A 20,862-nucleotide genomic window follows, 5' to 3' on the forward strand; every position below is an offset into this window, starting at 1 on the left:
ACGCTTTCCTCACCTAACTCATGATTACTTTAATACATTTATTTTATATAAACAATACATTTTTCATAAACTGTCAATGGTTTATTATAAAAAGGCTGAATTTAACAGACGTGTTACACGACTTAATTAAAAGCGTTTTAATGGTAACAGGTGTATTATTATAACAAACCATAGACTGTAACACAACTTGTTTTGGTAATCTTCTGATCATGCGCAGTGGTGAAACGGAACTGTCCTTCACGTTTCCCTGGGTTACCATCAACAAGTCCGTTAGCCCACTGTAGCTGTATGACAGTGTGCCTTTAGCTATAGTTAGTTATAGTTAGCTATAGTACCATTTATGAACAGCTGTATTGTATTTATTGAAGCAGGCAGCAATCATGGGGCGACCAAACTTTGCATAGTGTTAATGTAGCTATAATGGTAACGTTAGCACAGGAGGCTTAGTGGCTAGCTACACATTAACGTTAGCTAGGATGCTAATGCTAATCAGACGAGCGTGTTTATAGTTTTCACAATGGCGAATCAGGAGTCCACGACACTGGCTTACAAGAAAAGCCCGAAAACATCGAGGAGGACAACATTTCAGGTGAGGTTAAACGCTTCATTGTAACGTTATGCCGTCTGGATATCCTACTAAATGAGAAATGAATGGATTAGTGAAGACCCTTCTTGAAACATACTTTTAGGGGAGAGCATTTCCTGATTTTAGTTGATTTTATTTGTTTATTTATTTTTCTGTAATTTAATTATGTGTTCTTTGCTCTTGTAAAAGCATTTTGTAACATGGTTTTGAAAAGTGCTCTATAAATAAAGATTATTCTTATTGTTATTATTATTAAACCGAGAGCCCTCTGAAGAAATGTCACGTCAACCTGAAACTATGTCCTTGTAGGATGAACTTCAGGCTGCTATCTCTGCCCGGGCAAGCAAAACAAAAACAGACCAATACTCCTACTCTGATGACTTCAATGAAGATGAAGATGGTAAGATGACAGAGTCCCTCCATTCAGTGCCTTTGTTTACATTGTAATTGCGGTTTATATATCACCTATATCTGTGTGTAATGATAGTTGATGATGAGGCTTATTTATTACCTTCTCCTTCTAAAAGCTACCATTACTTTGATACCAGTTTGATTGTGAAGAAATTTAAAAAAGTTACTATGGTAGTTCTTTACAGCAGAGATTCCCAACCAGGGGCTACTTGTAACCCAGGGGGTACATATATGCATTTGCCTTTAGGATTGTTGAGTAACTGATCTTATTTGAAAATTTTAAATTAGGATTTGGTAAGAGTGCGTGGGTTGAGTGTGTGAAAACTAGTTTAAAATGTTTGAAATGTCTAGCTTCTGCTACAAATGTAACATTGACTGAAAAATAGCCTATTCCAGGACCACTATGTCTTGTGTGAAATAATCGTATAACAGTATTCAATTTTATGTAATTAACAGTGTTAAGTTTCAAATATATTATATAAATTACACATTTGTAAAATAACAGGTGGTGTCAGTGAAGGGGTTCTTGAGCTCATCTTAAAGGGCTTTTGGGAAAGAAAAGGTTGGGAAATACTTCTTCTCTGCCAATTTTAATAAGGATGAAGGATTACTATAAGAAGAAAATGGCAGATGGCAGCAAGAATAACAGCAGAGCATCAATAGAACAGACCATACGGCTAAACAGGCACAGTTACTGTACTGTCATCCATATAGCGGATGTCAGGGTCTGAAAACCATTCTTGTCAATCAGACACCTTCCATTTAGATGCATTTTGTGAAATGTGTAAGTTGGAAACAGCAGTTTGACATGAAAAACTTGACTAAAAAATGACTTTCTGCTTGCTTTTTTCTGTAGTTTTCAGCCACATCTGTCAGTCTTCCTTAGTGGATGGAGTTTGCTCAGTTGGCATACAACCATCCAGTTAGGAAGGGATGGTAAGATGCAGTTTGAAAGCCCCAGGAAAAGCTAGTACATGAACACCTTGAGTTCATATTGTTGTGTTAACTTAAATAGGTACAGTTTAATGGTTCTCTACTGTCATTTACTTTTTTTGTATATTTCACAGATTTTTTGAATAAACTCCTCAAATCAAGAAAACAGAGGGCTGGCTCTTTTAAGACTGGGAAGAGTAAAGGCAAAATCAACAACTTTGAGATTTCAGACGATGAAGCCAAACATGGCAAAACAAAGAGAGTTTCGTTTCTGAAAACCCAAAGAATCAGCTCTCCCTCAGAAGACACAACGGCATCACATGAAAACGAGTCGCCTGACTCTTCCGACGGTCGACACAACAATTATAATAACTCCTTTTCCTCACAGCAGTCCACAAATGTCAGTGAAGATGACATACGATTTGGTGTGGAGTCTACTGATCCTCAAATCACAAGAGAGAGCTCTAGTAAATCTCTGTCATACCAAATGTCAGGTGATACTCTACTGGACATGCCTTTGCCTTTACCATCTGACAGCAGTGTCATGGAAACACCGGGGCCAGAGGAGAAGAGCAACTCTGTTCTGGAAGAAGGCTCCCAGATTTCAGAGTTATCAGAAACTGACCTCAAACACATGTCCTCTGCAGGTCTGTTCACACTGTTTTTATGTATACAATTGCTGTAGAATTTTTTTAAAGCAAATTTTTAAAATTGATATTTCCACAAACTGTCATTATTCAGATAGTGCTATGGAGAGAGAGCCACCCAGGCCTAAACCGAGGCAAAGGACTCTTGGACTCAGCCTTCACGCTACGGAGAAGATAGCCGAAGATGCTGAATCTCAGGATCTCAGCAGGCCACAGACCTCCTCTGCATCCATTCCCCTCTCCACTGACACATCCACAAACATCGCTGTAAGGAGCTTCAGTCCACATGCGTGGTTATTCACTGTTTTAAGTTGCAGAGTAAAAAGAAGCATTCTCAGATTGGAGCACATGCCTGTTCTGTTGCTTTATCATCATAGTGGACAGAAGGAGATCATGCAGTTTCACGTAGCCTCAGCAAATCCTCTTCTAGCAAGAGTGAACAGTCGCTGCTCTTCACCAAATCCACAGTTGATTCTGGATCCAGAGGTAATGACTGGCATGATCAGCCTTATTTTATTTTATTGTGTCTCTATTAATCCTCTTGATATTTCATTTATTGTTTCAGATAGCTTTAATTCTGATGGCAGCAAAGAGCAGGAGAGAAATTACTCCACATCATTTGAAGAGTTTAATGTGAGTTATTCATTATCAAGTGTACCCTTTAAGTCTTATGTTAGATATTTGCTGCCTCTTATTTTGAGATAAGAGGCAGCACCCCCCCCCCCCCCCCCCCCCCCCCCCCCCCAACCCTCGTGTTGTCTTCGGGTCAAATTTGACCCGTTTTCAAATGTTTTTGTATGAAAAATATGGTTTTCTTTCATGAAATTACACCAAAATTACATGGATGGTTCCACACTACGCTCTAAACAAACAAACAAAATGATCACCACTTTCACTGAATTGTGTGTATTTTATTCAAATTTGTTCCACTTGTGGTCTTTCCGGGTCAGATTTGAACTAGTGGTGCAAAAAGTCAATTAATCACACTATTGTGCTGTCCAGCAAATGCGCACGCATGTGAGCACACCCGCACGGACCTTTTTGACCCTGATTTCCAAAAAGAAGTGTAAAACTAGTGGTAATGAGTTGGAATGAAGTTTGCTAAGAAGGTGTAACACAGAATTGGGTGATAATTTATACATTATGCTTTATAATCAGACCGGGTCAATTTTGACCCGGGAGGACAAAAAGTCTGATTATTTGCTGCCATTAAAAATAATGAAATGGTTTCAAACCAGTATCCAGACCAAACTTTGACATATACTAGTCTGTGATAATCCATCAACATATAGTCCTGTGATCCTAACTATTACTGAAAATAATTTATAATTTCTGCTTTTTCTACCTTAAATTTGGTATAGTTTAATATAAATGAGACATATTGACCATGAATTCCACCAAAAAGTGTAAAAATTGTGGTAATGAAGTTGGCTAAGAAGGTGTTACACAGAATTGGGTGATAAGTTAAACTGGGTGCTTTAAAAGCAGGCAAACCAGACCAGGTCAATTTTGACCCGGGAGGACAAAAAGTGCATGGTTGACGGGAAGAAAACACAAGGATTAAACTCAGTAAATGTGTTTATTGACTTCTTTTAGGGAGACTCGAGAGATGTCCATGAAAAATCAATTGATACCAGGTAGGTAAACAAGCTGCAACAACAGATACTCACAGCTTCGTGGATACAACAGGATAATAGTCTAACTGACTGTATTTTTATTTAAATCAGGGCATCAAGTTCTCAGTCTAAGACCACCCAGAGATCTCAGAGCGTGTGCTCCAAGAAAGTGGAATCAAAGTATTTGGGAACTCTCAAAGTTCTCGATCATAAAGTCTCTCTACAGGAGTCTCAGCCACAAGAGGCAGATTCACTCAGAGCTGCCATTTACCAGGTCAGAGTGATAATGAGCCTGTGCTGTTTTGTCTATTATTTAAACCACTCAGTGGAGGAAGGGCACCTGTGACACTGTTTTTCCTGTGTTCTGTGTTTTATGGTGAAAGACAATATGCAGTCTGTGCAGTTCTCCTAAGCACTATTTAGAGGAGCTTCATCTTATACCCTCAAATGCATGTTGATATTATATGACAACACTGACATTGATATTGAGAACAGGTATATAACAGAATATACTGTATGCAAGTAGAGTGTGAAGTCTGCCGCTGTGTAAAATGGATTTATTCAGGTATCTTGTGTAGAGAAAGGGATTGAGGTTGAAATGTTGTATTTTTAATAATATATCTACAGGGACTGTTCAGCAGTCTTGTCAGCCCTTGGGAGGCAGAAATCACAGTTAGTTCTACTGGTTATGTATGTCGGTAGAAGGCAGGTAGAGTGTACTCTCAGTTAACTAAATCACTGCCCACTAACATGTAACTCCTAATAGGAATGGCTTCAAAAGAAAAAGGAAAAGTCAAGAGAAGACATGGAGCTAAAGAAGAAAGAGGAACTCCTGAAAGAAAAAAAGAAAAGGGTAAATATTTTTTTTGGGTAAATTGTAAATACAGAACAACCCACATTGTTATAGAACACACATATTTTAACATATATGCACACTGCTTGCCAACTTTAAAAAAAAAAAAAAAAAAACAATCAGGAAGAAGAAGCTAAAAAGGAAGATGCTGTTGCATCATATGAGGCTTGGAAAGAAAAGAAAGCAGAGAGTCTCAAAGCAAAAGCCAAAGAAAAGCAAGAAATGCTACTGAAAGAGCAAAAAGCGATTGAAGACAAAGAAGAAAAAAGGCAAACTGCTAAGCAGGTAGGTTAATGATTTATTGTGCATGATTTTGAAAGATGTAATGAGCACTTCTGTAGAAAGATGTAATGTTATTCAGTAATGGTACAAACATTACAGGTGTTTGAAAAATGGAAACGTGAGCACGATCTAGTCCTCAAAGAAAAGTACAGAGAACAGAGAGAAGCTATACGTAAACTGGAGTTAAAAAAACAAGAAAAGGAGGAAGAAAGACAGAGAGAAAGCAAATCTGCTTTTTCTAACTGGTAAGTGTAAATCATTGACTTTTTTATTTATTATTTATTTCTCTTATTTATTTAAAGTGTGATGAAACATGACCTCTCTCTGTGCACTGACCTCTAGTGACAGAAAGTTTCATGTCTCTTGAATGTGATGTGAAATAAGGCCACAGGAAAGCAAACAGTGGCTGTAATATGTGAAGAGTAGAGCCAACACAATCTCATGTTGCTAAGGTGTCAGGAATTGCATACAATTGTCTGACTGTGCTTGATTATAAACATTCAATTGGGTTTAGTTCAAACATTCACAAAATATAGGTAGCTTCAAATAGCTGCATGCGGTTATTGAAAGTTTGTTCAACAACTAAGAGGGCTTCCCCATCACACTAAAAATCTATTTGGGTGTGAAAATGATCAACCACCAGATGGCAGTCAAAGCTGGTTGTTAAACTATGTTTCATCACGCATCACACAATCATTGACAGTGAAGTAACTCTCATCTAAAACTGTTCTTTCTTAAAATGATCAAGGCGCGACAAGAAGAAGGACGTTCTCCATGAAAAAGTCATGATGGAGCGTAAAGAAATTAAAAACAAAGCAGAGGAGGAACGATACATGAAAGAGGAGAGAGATAAAATAGCTTTAGAGATGTATGAAAACTGGCTGGTAAGTAAAACTACTTGTGCTACCAGTGACTAATGGCAACAAAGGTGTGATGATTCCATTTACTCATTCTCATATCTCTTATTATTGATTTTTGTGTTTTCCCCAACAGGTACGGAAAGATCTAGAGCAGAAGAGACAAAGAGAAGAAAGACGAATACAAGCCATACTCCAAGACAGTCCACCTCCGCCATGGAGCCCTCCTAATAAAACTATACCCTTTGGAAAATAACATTTGATGTGTGTTGACATGTACCACACAGAGAATATCTGTGGGTTGTACGTGACATTTGAAGTTAAACGTTTTGTACTGTATGTTAGAGTGTTGTTGATGTTGATGGCAACTGTTAAATTTAATATTTTTTATATTCCAGTTTTGCATAGCCAGTAGCTCTAGTGCAAGTATTTGCAACAATATCTTCTGTTACTAGTCATGCATCATAATTTAAAGCAGCAAAAAATATTGATGGAAAGAGCTAATATAATTAAACTACAAATTCTTATAGTTATTTTCATGTAAAGTTTTAGTTTTTATCTCACTAAGAGGAAACATTACACAATATTTGAAACTGATCTGTTTAACACTCGTTTTGTGTTACACATTACTGAATTTGTAGATTGTTGGATTTATTTGTTATTATTTAAAATGCTGGTCATTTTTTACGGGTCACCTTTTTTATGTTTTTAGTCATTTTATAGCATTTTTTCCATCATCCAAAACATCTACTTTACAATTAAAGTAGTCTTTAAGAATTTTTTTGGGTGATGCAACAACACAACACTAATTTGTGCCTTCCAGAGATAAGCATTTTAGGTTAACATTTGTTTATGGCCTGCAGTTAGGTACTATATTATCCAATCAAAGACTACAAAAAGAAGGGGAAATGTTCAGGTCCTAATATCTATGCCAGTGCTGCAGAGTGTAAGATTACTTACCTTATTAGTACCCCCCCCCCCCCCCCCCCCCGTATTTTCTGATTATTCTTACAATATTGAGGTACTTGAATTTAGAATATTTATATTTCGTGCTACTTTATAGTTATACTCCACTACATTTTAGAGGGAAATATTGTACTTTTTACACCACTACATTTATTTACAAATGTAGTTACTAGTTTCTTTGCAGATTCAGATTATTTATACAAAATATAATTAAGAAATTAATAATGATGCATTATTATACCAGGCGGTACATTTATTTATTTGATCAAAATATCCCTACCTTTCCCTGCTGCAACATTAAAGTGATGCTTAGGCTACACATAAATGCCTCAAAAATTATAATCCAAATATGTCATATATATACTCTGAATCATTCTGCATAATACTATATTTTTTACTCTAATATGTTTGTACTTTTTTTATATATAAGTAAAGGATATTTTGAATACTTCCATTTATATTTGCTATACTTGCATTTATATTTATGAGGGCAGAACCGTACAGTCTGTGGGCAGAACAGGAGTAATTTGGTGCTTTTACGCTGAAAATATCACACCGGAAGTATCGTCGGCTACTTAGTATTGTGAGGAAGGTCGGCAGAAGTGCTGCAGTTTAGGTAACGGTATCGCAGGAAAAGTTTGTGAGAGAACCCTTGAATGTGTGAGAGTGTATAACGAGTACAGATTTAACCCGAGGTATTGTCATTTATCGCGGGCAACAGAACAGTGGCTCCGGAAACGACGGCTGTTTGGACAAGACACATTTTAAAGAGGAGCTAACATAATCTGAGCTTTCCTGAAGTTCACTGACTGTCGAGTTGGCAGAGGTAATGTATCGTTAGCTAACGGGTGCTAGCTAGCTAGCTGGTTCAACGCCCATTCATTTGTTTTTTGTTGAGTTGGCTCACTCAGCGTTAAGAAAGAAGAGGCAAACTAAGTTCGCGTTAGTAAAGTCCTGTTAATGTGTAATCTTACCCTGAAAAGCAGTGACACTTGCTCTCTAGCACAGTTAGCGTGAACTAGCTGAAAGATATGTGGGATAAAAGGTCACTTTTCATCTCTGCAGCTAGACGTGGCTGATTTTCAATGAAAGGCTCTTTATTTTCTGCCAGGCTGCAGCGGTGCGGCTGGTACTGTAAGTCCTGATGAACCATTACATGTGAAGACTTGAGCAAGATGATTTAAATGATTCAAACACAAAAATCAAAGTGTTCTAAAAGAAACCCAACGTGAATTTTCTGCTGGAGCTTTGCTTGTGTGTTACATCACCTCATGGAGGTTACATTTTTAAAGTTGTGTATTTTTTATTTTTTATAAAACAACTTTTTTATTTTATTTATATGGACAGATGAAGGGAAATGCAATGTTAAGTGTAGCACAGGGTTGCAACAATCTTTTTTATGTTTATTTATATGAACTCAATCAATTAATCTGCCGGTTGTTTTCACAGTAAAATATTCTGAAAGCCCAAATCTAAACCTCAGGTCACTTAAGACACAGGGGCAGGAACGCTGGAACAAGTCATTGCTTCAAATAAATCAAACGACTAATTGATTATCAAAGTAGCTTCCAATAATGTTTCTTTCCATTGACAAATTAATTGGTCACCAAACGTTTAACCTCTAATGTCTTGGCAAGTACAGAACCTAATTGTTTTATCAAAAGAAACCCAACTTGGCCTTTTAAAGTAAATGAGGACGTTACTGTTAAAGTTGAGACACTTTTGAGCATAGCTGGATATAATTAGTCCTGTATGCGAAAAGTTTTAATGTAGAGTTTATCTGCACAGGGCAGTAGCCTATATTCAGAACAGAGCTAGAGCAACACATTGGTCAGGCTGAAAGGGTGTCACTTTTTTTATAGCTAGGCATTGATTTTTCAACTGTAAAAGGTGCCGCTTCCTATGTATCTTGGTGACAGTGATCTAAAAAAACACACATCTAAGGCATCTATATCAAGATTGTTAGTTTATGCATTTAAAAATTACCATTGGCTGAGAAGTTATTATTGGATTTTTTTTTTTAAATGCTTTTAATTGTTGATAAACCAAGGATCTGTCGGGCTATAATTCGGTGAGATTTTTAAATATTTTGTATGCTTCATGCTTTTTTCTGTAATCCTTCTTCTCTCTACATTTTCAGATGTTTCAGATTAAGAAGATCTGTTGCATAGGTGCTGGTTATGTCGGAGGCCCAACATGTAGTGTCATTGCCCACATGTGTCCAGAGATCACAGTGACTGTCGTGGACGTCAACGAGTCCCGCATCAAAGCCTGGAACTCGGCCACTCTGCCCATATATGAGGTATCAACATAACACTGTAGTTATTCAAAGAAACTGAGCTAAAGTGTTATAACAGGATTAATGATGATTTCTGGTAAAACATTTACAAAGGAGTGGGTTGTATTTCATTGAGAACACTTATATGCCTTGTGTTTCTCCCCCCTACATTCTTCTCTCACTTTTGAGAGCCGTATATTTCGAAGGAGTTGTTGGTTTCTTGAGTTAAACTTTTAATAATATTGGTGTAGCTTGGCAACCATTCAAGTCATTGTTTTTGTACAATATTACTCCATCGTGGGTGGAATGAAACAGTAATTGGTTCCAGACCGCTCTGTGTCGTAACTTCTCTACATCGGCCACAACCGCGAGGCGTTACATCATCATGACTCGTTATGAGGCAGTTAAGGACCTGTCATTGAGAACTCTTATTACATTTTTGTAACTGTTTGTGCCATGTTTGTCTGACACATTCATTGACGCACCCCTCCCTGTCTCCTTTTCCCACTTCCTCCCACTTCAGCCGGGCCTGAAAGAGGTGGTTGAATCATGCAGAGGGACAAATTTGTTTTTCTCTACAGACATAGATTCAGCTATCAGGGACGCAGACCTCGTCTTTATCTCTGTGAGTCCATCAGTTACCCCTGCTCACGCACTCACTCATTCACTCACTGCTGTTTTGACCAGCTAAAGAAATGAATCTGACATCTATGACAGGTAAATTAATTAGAATGGTGTTGCCCCTGCCACAGGTGAACACCCCAACCAAGACGTATGGGATGGGTAAGGGTCGTGCAGCTGACCTCAAGTTCATTGAGGCGTGTGCTCGGCGGATCGTGGAGGTGTCTGACGGCTACAAGATTGTTACAGAGAAGAGCACAGTCCCAGTTCGAGCTGCTGAGAGCATTAGACGGATATTTGATGCCAACACCAAGCCTAGCCTCAACCTGCAAGTGTGTATTATTGCATGTGTATGAGAATGAAACTCCTCATGCATCTGTTCTGCAAGTTTCTAAAGCTGAGCCGCCGTTTTAGGTGCTGTCCAACCCAGAGTTCCTTGCGGAAGGAACAGCAGTGCGGGACCTGAAGGAGCCAGACCGCGTCCTGATTGGTGGGGACGAAACAGCAGAAGGCCAAAGGGCAATCAGAGCGCTGTGTGCCGTGTATGAACACTGGGTCCCCAAAGCACGTATCATCACCACCAACACGTGGTCGTCCGAGCTGTCCAAACTGGTAAGTGCAGCGGTGCAACTAATGATTATTTTCATTGTTTCATTTTCAGTTAATTTGCAGACTAGTGTCTAATGTCAGAAAATAGTGAAACGTGCCTTTTAGAATTTCTCATACCCAGATCACATATTTAAATTACTTGTTTTAATCAACAGTCCATAAAAGCTTTTCTGATCAGGTGACCTTAGCTTATTTCACATATTGGTAAAAAACAAATTTAAGGCATCTGTTACAAGATTATGTGTCGGAATATTGATATTCATATATCAGCCTCTGAAACCCTTACTGGCCATAGTCCAAACCCCAAAGATATTCAGTTTACTCTCTTGTTTGACAAAGAAAAGTATCACCGTTTGGTATTTTTGATTGAGGAACAATTAATTAGTCAACAGAATAGCTGCTGATCAATTTTCTCTTGACTAATTGATCACTTGCCAAATTGTTTCCTTTTGTGTTGTTCTGAGTGGCCTCTACTAACAAAAAACAAACAAAAAAAAACATGGTATGTGCTTGTGTAGGCAGCCAATGCATTCCTGGCACAGCGAATCAGCAGCATCAACAGTATCAGCGCTCTGTGCGAGGCCACTGGCGCCGACGTGGAAGAGGTTGCCAAGGCAATCGGTATGGACCAAAGAATAGGCAGCAAGTTTCTCAAAGCCAGCGTAGGTAAGAAACGAGTCCAAAAGATGTTTAAAGGGAGCTTCTACGTACATTTGAAGTCCGTTAAACACAGACTAAGTGTTACCTTCTATCTATTTGCTCCTCCTAAGGTTTTGGTGGAAGCTGTTTCCAGAAGGACGTGCTGAATTTGGTGTACCTGTGCGAGGCCCTCAACCTGCCTGAGGTGGCCTCCTACTGGCAGCAGGTGAGAACTACACCGCCTGGCAACTTATTTTGCTCTTTTTTTTTGCTGAAGGTCTCTGCTCCATTGCTTAATTTGTAAATTGTTAGGTGCCGGAGCGCGTGAAATGTGCCACTTGCCGAAAATAATTACGCTAATTAATTATTTAAAATGCATGGCGTACCTGCACATTGTCTTAAAGGGCGAACAAAAAACATTATTAGCTACCAAATCAAATAGTAAATAAGGAAATCCATTAGACTTTACCCTATTAGGCTGGATGAAATATTGGATTATATTTGTGTAGAAGGTCAGTGCAGAGACGGCATGCAAAAGGCTTAAACACAAAATAGCACTGCTCTGCCCATTGTATTTACCTGAATCTCACTCTGTTTGATTCCCTCAGGTGATAGACATGAATGAGTACCAAAGGCGGCGGTTTGCCTGCAGGATTATTGACTGCCTCTTTAACACGGTCACTGGTAAAAAGATCGCTCTGCTGGGCTTCTCCTTCAAAAAAGACACAGGTGATACAAGGTTTGTTGTTTGTTCTTTACATACCTTTATCACACCCTTGTGAATAATCATTGACCTGGCATTGTTTGTATGATCACACCACATGAACACCTGCCAACATGCTGTGGTGAACTGTGGCCCTGATCACAGCTGACCTTCGTGTGTGTGTTTTCTGTCACCACTCCAGGGAGTCGTCCAGTATCTACATCTCTAAATATCTGATGGATGAGGGAGCCAAGCTGTTCATCTACGACCCCAAAGTTCTTAAAGAACAAATCATTCATGACCTCTCCCAGCCCAGCATTTCAGAGGACAACCCAGAAAGAGGTAGGGGTGTGTTCAAATGCATGCAAAAACCTCTTATTTGGGAATTGATTTTCCTTCATTACATAAGATACAGCAGAGAGTTTACAGGAAATGAGCAGAGAACATACAACAAAGGCCGGACTTGTAGTGATTACACGGTCAGATTCTTCAAGCCCAAGGCGGCTTTCATTACCACCCACAAAAAAAATAACTTTTTTGATAATAAATAAATTAAAATCAGTTTTAATACTTGCTGGTTTTCTGAGCCTTCTATTAGAATAAACTCATAATCTTTGGGTATGGCTTTTTTTTGCTATTTTCTGACATTTTATAGACCAAATGAGAAAATAACTGGCAGTTCTCATTCAGCATTATATTCTTTGTTTTTTATTAAGTGACACTGGTTAAAATTCAGAAAATTGAAAGTAGTTCCCTGTTTTTCCTAATGCATTTTAAGACACTCAGCTGAATGGTTTGGAATGTTTTCAAAGATAATTATTTCTTTTGAATGCTAAGCTGTAGTTGTGACTAAGCTGAGATCTTCACTGACACGCCTTGTGCGTCTTCTTTCCCTTAGTGTCGGAGCTGGTGACTGTGACCTCAGACCCTTATGAGGCCTGCCAGAGTGCACATGCGTTGGTCATCTGCACTGAGTGGGACATGTTTAAGGTCACAATCACATTTTTCCCCCCCACTACAGTGTTATGAATCGCTTTGGAAAAAAATGTCGTGAAAAAAATACCTCAATCATCATACCTGTCTAATTCCACCATAGGAACTGGACTATGAGAAGATTTACAAGAAGATGCTGAAGCCGGCCTTTATATTCGACGGTCGCAGAGTGCTGGACCACCTCCACCCACACCTCCAGAACATCGGCTTCCAGGTGAGCAGACCGGAAACAGACACTCGTACAAAATCAAAATGAACATGTGACGTTTGAAAACAAGGCAAATATTTTGAGAACAGCTGCAGGTATTATTTTGATGATTTCTGTCCGCAGATCGAGACCATCGGTAAGAAAGTGGCAGCAACACGAATCCCCTACACACCGGCGGGTGCTTGTCCTCGCATCACTGCCAGTGAACCTCCACCCAAGAAAGCCAAAGTCTAAAAATCACTCACTTCCACACACGCACGACACGCAACACATTCCTTTTTAATGGCTGGTGAAATGTTTAATTCAGGTCCAACGGGCTCTGCTCTCGGTACACACCTAATGATCACAAAGGCTGAACAGTGTGACTAGTTTCTCCCCTGCTGGAGCCGGATAAGAGGAAGAAGTTGAGCCTTTAGTCCAAATCTGTTTGAATGTGATCCACGAATGTGCTCAAGTATTTGTAAGAAGTTTAGAGTTGAACCATTTCCAAACACAGAAATGGTTAATTTTATACATTTTGTGGGAAGTAGCATTTATCAACCAGACACTTCATATACATTAGTACATGCACCGTCTGTTGATTTCAAATGAACACTATTAGTGTGAGTCTTACAGTGTTTACTGTATAATCAAGTGTTGTTGCTAAATTTTATACTATTTTTTTGAATCTTTTTATAAAATCATCTTACTGTATGTTAATCAGTATTTGTCCTCTGTATCAGTGACTGTTTACTAAAAACAGCAATGCAATAAAATGTCATGTGTGTCCTTAATTTGTGACCGATGATTATTTCCCAGAAAAATTGACAAATGAAAACCAGCAAATGAGAACTGTTGAGTTTTAATTCTTTAAATATAAATTACATTTGTTTTTTTTCAAACAGTGTGCAAATCATCTTTCTTATCCAGATGTAAAATATGAATTAATTATTACGTTAGAAAAAGTACAGTTTGAGGTACAGAGATGTCAGAAGTACCTCGAAGTAAAAGCACCCCTTGTGATACATGTACCTCACAAAAAGGCCGATTTGGGCTTGAATCATACTTTTTCTAATGTAATCAAAATTTAAAACTGAGCATTTGATGGTGTCGTCGGCAACCTTAGATTTGTTATTGTGTTATACATACTTTCCCCCTTGAGCCCTCAGGACAAAAGAAAACCTCTCTTGCTTCATTAAATCACCAGCCCTGAAGCAGCAGACATCAAAGAGCTCACAGATAAAGGTCAGTAGCTCTTTACCAGAAGTCCAAGCACCCTGAGGGGAGGGAGTTCATGGTGGATATTACAGGTTGTATTTTCTCCTGGCAGGGTTACACAAACAGTCTGTACCTAGATTATCTAAATATCTGCAGGCCTACAATTGCTGTTCTCTTTGATGTCCTCTCCCTTAAATATGGACGTGTGGCTTGTCAAAGACGAAGCGTAAAGGAATGGTCCTTGTACTTGCGTGAGTCTTGTTAATGTCACTTCTCAACCCTGACTGAATGCCACCTGCCTTGCTTTTTGACTTGCACACCTTGTGTTACTACTCATACTGTATGTTAAATGTACTAGAATGCTGCATTATGGTTAGTTTGTGGCTGTACATGTTTGTAGTTACAGGTAGGGCGAGATTAAGGGGAGAGCTCCTCTTAAAGCTGCTGGTTTCGTGCTTTTCATTCTTTTACAGTGGCTTTTTTCTTGTTCAGCAGATTCTTCAGGAAGAACTCGCCTGTAAAAACAACAGGTGTAGATATATATTCCATATGAACTTATTTAACAAATACATTTAATCTGGCTGCCTGTTATGTTAGGAGTTGTCAGATGTTTTCTGATATATATTAATTATTACTGTGGCATTACAGCATTGGCTGGATGTAAGCGGTGAGCAGCACCTGCGTGACCTATAACACGCAGCTCTTAGCAACTTCATTGCCTACTCTCACTCTGATGAAGATTTGCTGTATGTCAATGTTGGCTGCTACATCTTATTAAAAAGATCTTATAACAACTGTATGCATACATTATAGTCTTGACTCAGAGTTTTCCCAAATTACAAACATATTTTCACCTCTAGTGCCACACAAATCAGTTTAGTTTTGATTGCTAAGGTATAAGGATATCAAAGTATTAGGCATTTAAAAAATTCAGAACAAAATGTCCTTGCATAAACAATCAAACAATGATCCCATTACTCCCTGAACAGTTTTCACTGGAACTACCTTCCACTGAAGAAACAGTCCCTATGTAAAGTCTAGCATGTCTAGATACCACCAGGGGCAAGTGAGAAAATATATTTTCTCCAATTTCAGTGAACTGATCCTATAAGCTGCTGTTGCACACAGAAACCTTTAATAGTTTCAACTGTAATTGTAGAATAAAATGGATATTAAATATCACAGGAATAAATGTTATTTTCCTCAACTTGTGTGTGTCAGAACTGCAGGATGGAGTGTGTTTCTCACCCGCTTTGTAGGAGGATCGCACCAGTGGTCCGCTGGCTGTGTAAACGAAACCCATATCATTCCCAACTTTCTCCCAATAGGCAAACCTCTCTGGAGTGACGTATTCTTCCACCTGAACCCAAACACACATTGTCACAGTGTGCATTCATTAGCCCAATTGTACATTTTGTTACCTGTTGCCCCGGTAAATACGAGAAAACGGTTCAGTAAAAGTGTGACGTTCTTACCTTTAGGTGGCGTTTAGTGGGCTGCATGTACTGACCCAGCGTTAGACAGTCCACTCCTGCCTCTCGCAGCTCTGCAACATCGCCACAAAAGTGTGGTCAGGAAATTAAAGTTTTACTTAACATCAAACATTTTGTGTGTGTGTGTGGGCGCGCACACACACACCAGTCAAGGTGTTGAGTATCTGTTGTTCGGTCTCCCCGAGTCCCAGCATGATGGACGTCTTGGTGAGCACAGTGGGTTTGACCTTTTTGGCGTGCTTCAGGATGCTCAGAGACTGGTCAAAGTTTGCTCTGGGGTCACGCACGTGCCTGGGAACAAATGGGCATCCTGATCAGTTGAAATAAATCAGTAAGGTAAAGATATACCCCTATGCTGAAAATATATTCCCATGAACAATTAATTAACTACTGTGTTTCCACTTCTGCAGTTCCTGTAGTATTCACACTAACAGCAAGAAAATGGCTCATGTTCCACCTGCTGGTCATTGTGTGTATTACTGTAATGTGTATTCCTCTAGCCTGTTACTGACTTTAAGTCATTATACTGATGAATGTATGTTGTGAATGTGAATATATTTGTGTATATGTTTTATACCAGTCAGCTTGATGATGGATGACTGAAATGAATGAACACAAGCTAGAAAGTGTGACTGGCAACGTTCAAACTTAGCTACAGCTTGATATGACACATTTTACAGCGCTCTCGCATATAATTGTAAACACATTTCATATTATGCAAAGGACAAAACAATGAAACAGTTTGTTGTTTACTGATCCCTCTGCATGTTCTCACTGTTAAAAAATAACTTATTCTTTGGCTTGTTGGCTGATTGAAGGCCACTAAAATCAAACTGAAGAAGACGGAGAAAACTCGGGAATTACAGCCAACATATAAAAAGACATGGTAGGTGCCAATCAGTACCGTTGCAGCTCTCGCACAGTCTCCACATTGTGGGCATACACATCTAACCCCGACAGGGCGATTTTCTCCACTGCTGCCAGGTCACCACGAAAATCAGGGGTCAGACATTCAACCAGCATCTCAGGGTCCCTAGATGAGGATGGTACAAGTGCTTATTTATTCAAACTGATCAGAGAATGAGATACAAGCACCCGATACAGCCAAAAGGGATGGGAGATTATACCGTTCCTTCAGGTTAGAGACAGTCTTTGCAAAGTGCTCTGCCCCTCCATCTGCAATATCTGCACACAAAAAACAAGAGGAAAAAGTGGCATTACAACGGTCATCACTGCTCATATTTTGAAACGTTGATTGGTTATTTTGAATTTGTGGATGATTATTTTTTGTAAATGCTGTTGTGAATACTATGTATTTTTGTTGATTTAGTCAAAATGCCTGACCGGCAGACTCCAGGGAACAAAGCATGGTATGTTGTGCAACATGTTTAATTTTGATGGACTCTTATTGAAATTTACATGGTCTTATCCTCGCTGTGTGTGTGTTCTAAAAGCTACAAAATATTGTCAGTCAAGGCCTGTAATACAGGAAGGGCCCGCCGTCTGTCTGCTAAGACATCTGCTAAGTCTTTGACGTGAATGAGTGCAGTGAGGATTAATTAATTAAGGATACAGCGAATACCCTGAGATTCCCAGGTATTCCAGTTTTGAGTGAGGTTCCTTTTAGCCTTGTTTAAATGAAAACGTCATTGCTAGCAGTGGTGTAAAGTCGCACCTGGGAAGAACAAGGTCGATACACCGAGCTAGGAAGCCATCTTACCATCTCTGTCAACTGAGGTGAGAACCACGTAGTCCAGCCCCCAGGCAGCGATGGCCTTGGCTGTGTTGTAGGGCTCGTCTGGGTCCAGGGGTGGGGGCCGACGGGCCGTCTTTACAGAGCAGAACCTGCACCCACGGGTACATGTGTCCCCCATCAGCTACACACATATAGAGGGAGAGAAAAAACCTTAGCTATATGTAAATTGTAGGACTGGAGCACACAATCCAAACAGATATGTATCATGAGACGTTCAATGTATACAACTATATAAAATACATCATTAAGCAATAAATTAATATGACTGATTTCTACTTTTTTGAAAAACAGACAACCTGTATACTAGATGTAAAGAGATGATCTCAACATGCTTTTTTGTCAAGAATCTGTGAGCTTTTCTACAACTGTCGGTGAACTCAGTTGCACCACAGAGTCACAGTGCACCCAGAGACTTACCATAATGGTGGCTGTGGCTGTGGCGTACTCTCCTCCACCCCAACACTCCCCTATGTTAGGACACCTGGCCTCCTCGCACACCTGAGAAAAGACACACACACACACAGTCTTCAAATGACGTATTTATCAGACTTTTTGTATGTGGATTGATCCTGATGTAGTTTGTTGTAAGTTAGTGTCATGCAAGTTTGCAATTTGATAAATTTGTTCACAAAAATTTCAAATATAGCGCCCTATGAATGAGGGAATTATCCTCCTTGAAGAGACCACTCTAATCTGGAAAGAAATGTTTCCTCCGAGAACAAGAGTGATGTAAATAATAAACATGTAGATAAGATTAACTGGAATAAAGTATAATCCCTACCTTAACGATGTTTGGTCAGTAATGAAGTGAAACAAGTGATGAAGCTTACCTTTTCGAGTTTTGAAAATGTTTTCTTTGGTTAGAGGACCTTTTTTGTGGCTAACCATGCTTTGAGCGAAATATTCTATCCATAAGTCAGAAATCAACAGAAGCAAACCATGAATGATGTTACAGTTTATGTACATTTAGTACATGTTTGTGAATAATTTCCTCTTCTTTGAACAAAAAGACTTAAAAATGTCAGATTAAATGACAGAGAAAAACCTTTTTGTATAACTTTTCCCCCTTTTCCTTTACAGATAATGTCTAATTTTTCCTCACAGTTTTAAAAATCTGTTGCGTTTAGTTTTTTTTTTTTTATCTGATGTATGGCATGTTTCAATGTTTATGCTCCAATAAGTATTAGTAACATTTAAAAAATTTTTTTTTATAAATAATGTTGATTTGCAGTGACTCTTTCCATCACAGGGGACAGGTAGACCCAAACATGTCAGGCAAATGCACCCTCACCTGTTTGAAACATCTACATTTAATGTTTCTCGGCTAACTTCGCAGGCTAATCCTTTAACTTGTTCGCTGTATATACGACTTGCCGTGTGCAGGTTGAGTTCTCTCAGTGTGTTCTTCAGCTTGTTGTAGTTTTTTCCAATGGGGATCTCTGTCTTCAGCCATGGAGGAAGCCGCAGCCTTTCACAAAAACAAACAGCACAGCCTTTCACTAAATGCGCAAAAGTGGTCTCGTCTGCATGTAGGTGTGGACGATTTGGATAACATCACTGTGAATGTGACACAGTAACTTTTGTCAAAAATTAAACTGAAAAAAACCTCAGATTAAAAACCAGATGGGAATTTTTTTAATGATTCAAAAATCTCATATATCCATACTGCTGTGAAGCAGTCCTACTGAACAGATTCTAAAAAATGATGTAAATAATGCAATATAAACAGTACCTGCACACACAATGTACATACACATATCAATGTGTGGCATAAATACATATATTGTTATATACATATATTGTCTCTGAAAAAGGTTCCATGGTCTAACCAATGACAACATAACTTCCTGATGCATGCAGCTGGTACAATAAAACTGATTTATATTCAGGTGAGTAAATAAAGTCTGTGCAACAGCAGGGATTTCATGTAAAAGTAAGGTGACCTGCAGTGTTTCAAAGCAGAGGTGGGTAGCACGCCACTTGTAACATTAGACCTCACGTTGATTCATCCAAAAACAGTCTGGTAGATAACGTTTTGTCTGATCAGGTCTTTTGAACCCATCTGGAAACCCTCAAAGACAAAATGGGGAGTGTTGCTGATCCTGTAAGATCAATGCAATATCTCCGCTGTCTTACCTCTCCCCCTTCTCTCTCTTCAGGTTGCCTCTGTACTCTGCCCACTTGCTTTTCTCCGACAGTTCACCTGAAATGAAGTCTTGTAGATCAGGCCCGTTATCACTGAGAAGCTCCTTCTTTCTGTCAGCCCGGTCTGGGGAGGACTCCGCCACAGTTGTCAGACTGCTGGTGTAAACCTGCCGAGGAAGGTCTGAGGGTTACTGCTTCACAGTCACACTCTGTCGTGATGTTTACGAGTCCGTGTACCATATCACTTATTTGGGGAGGTTAAACAGCCTTACTGTCAAAGTTACAAAACAGATCACCGCAGGTTGTACTTCAAGGCCCGTGACCAGGCTTACAACAGATTATAGGGGTTAATGGGTTACCCACACCGTCAGTGTTTGTTAGTTGGAGAATATTCGAGTTGTGAGTTGAAATACTCACATGTGGGATGCATCTGGGACTCAGCCATAGATGGTTTGTAGAGAAGCGGCCAGCTACACAACAACTTTGTTTGAAAAGCGCCATGACTTTAGCTAGCAGGGAGCTGTCATTGGCAACAGACCTCGGCAAGCGGCTGCTTTAGTCTGGTGCTGCATTCACGTGATGTCGGTAGAATGGGATAAAAGGTAAAGCTGCTTTTTTCCGCCACCAGTTAATTTGATAAATATAAGAGATTGTAATTATTCTGCAGTCAATCTTTTTTAACAAGCCTTGAAATCGAAACACAAGAGCCCAGCATAAGATGTTACAACACTAAAAATACTAAACTATGTAGGTTACAGCACATAGAGCTGCAAATCTTTGGACGACTTTTTTGTGTTATAAATAAAATTATTAATATTATTATTATAATTATTATGTAAACAAATGTAAATAGAGTCATTACTAAAAAATACATTATTCCACAAGTTAAATCGGATGGTAACAGTGTAAATCCCCTTTTAGTGATAAGATGATTTTATTGATTGTGCAATTTTGGAAGGCTGACGTGAGCAGTTAATTACGGTTTTTCCAATACGGCTGAACGCGGCAGAGCTAACAGAGGAAATGGTGCTAATAGCTAGATAGTAAAACAACTTCTGTCGGTTGGTAT

General features: G+C 39.1%; 3 protein-coding genes across 3 annotated transcripts; 2 read left to right on the forward strand and 1 right to left on the reverse strand.

The window, feature by feature from the left end:
- The first annotated feature begins 251 nt into the window (after window positions 1-251).
- On the forward strand, window positions 252-6,868 carry map9 (microtubule-associated protein 9). The gene is made up of 13 exons (XM_038713480.1): window positions 252-589; window positions 896-986; window positions 2,065-2,577; window positions 2,672-2,844; window positions 2,955-3,063; window positions 3,143-3,210; window positions 4,174-4,214; window positions 4,305-4,467; window positions 4,960-5,046; window positions 5,170-5,331; window positions 5,428-5,573; window positions 6,077-6,212; window positions 6,322-6,868. The coding sequence occupies exons 1-13, from the start codon at window positions 518-520 to the stop codon at window positions 6,439-6,441; spliced, it is 1,881 nt and encodes a 626-aa protein (XP_038569408.1). The 5' UTR covers window positions 252-517; the 3' UTR covers window positions 6,442-6,868.
- An 861-nt stretch (window positions 6,869-7,729) lies between these two features.
- Window positions 7,730-13,975, forward strand: ugdh (UDP-glucose 6-dehydrogenase). The gene is made up of 12 exons (XM_038713481.1): window positions 7,730-7,977; window positions 9,292-9,453; window positions 9,953-10,054; window positions 10,182-10,382; window positions 10,465-10,662; window positions 11,178-11,325; window positions 11,430-11,524; window positions 11,907-12,037; window positions 12,204-12,343; window positions 12,900-12,991; window positions 13,098-13,208; window positions 13,326-13,975. The coding sequence occupies exons 2-12, from the start codon at window positions 9,292-9,294 to the stop codon at window positions 13,434-13,436; spliced, it is 1,491 nt and encodes a 496-aa protein (XP_038569409.1). The 5' UTR covers window positions 7,730-7,977; the 3' UTR covers window positions 13,437-13,975.
- Window positions 13,976-14,024: 49 nt separating this feature from the next.
- lias (lipoic acid synthetase) lies at window positions 14,025-20,370 on the reverse strand. Its single transcript, XM_038713482.1, has 11 exons — window positions 20,211-20,370; window positions 19,785-19,960; window positions 19,023-19,116; window positions 18,066-18,146; window positions 17,613-17,769; window positions 17,020-17,077; window positions 16,797-16,925; window positions 16,038-16,183; window positions 15,875-15,945; window positions 15,648-15,759; window positions 14,025-14,914 (listed from the first exon to the last, which is right to left on the reverse strand). Exons 1-11 carry the CDS (start codon window positions 20,292-20,294, stop codon window positions 14,859-14,861), a joined length of 1,164 nt encoding a protein of 387 aa, XP_038569410.1. The 5' UTR covers window positions 20,295-20,370; the 3' UTR covers window positions 14,025-14,858.
- Between the last annotated feature and the right edge of the window lie 492 nt (window positions 20,371-20,862).

This window comes from Micropterus salmoides, unplaced genomic scaffold, assembly GCF_014851395.1.
Source record: "Micropterus salmoides isolate LMB-PRFRI ecotype aquatic unplaced genomic scaffold, ASM1485139v1 Ms_hic_scaffold_12, whole genome shotgun sequence".
Lineage (NCBI taxonomy): Eukaryota > Metazoa > Chordata > Actinopteri > Centrarchiformes > Centrarchidae > Micropterus > Micropterus salmoides.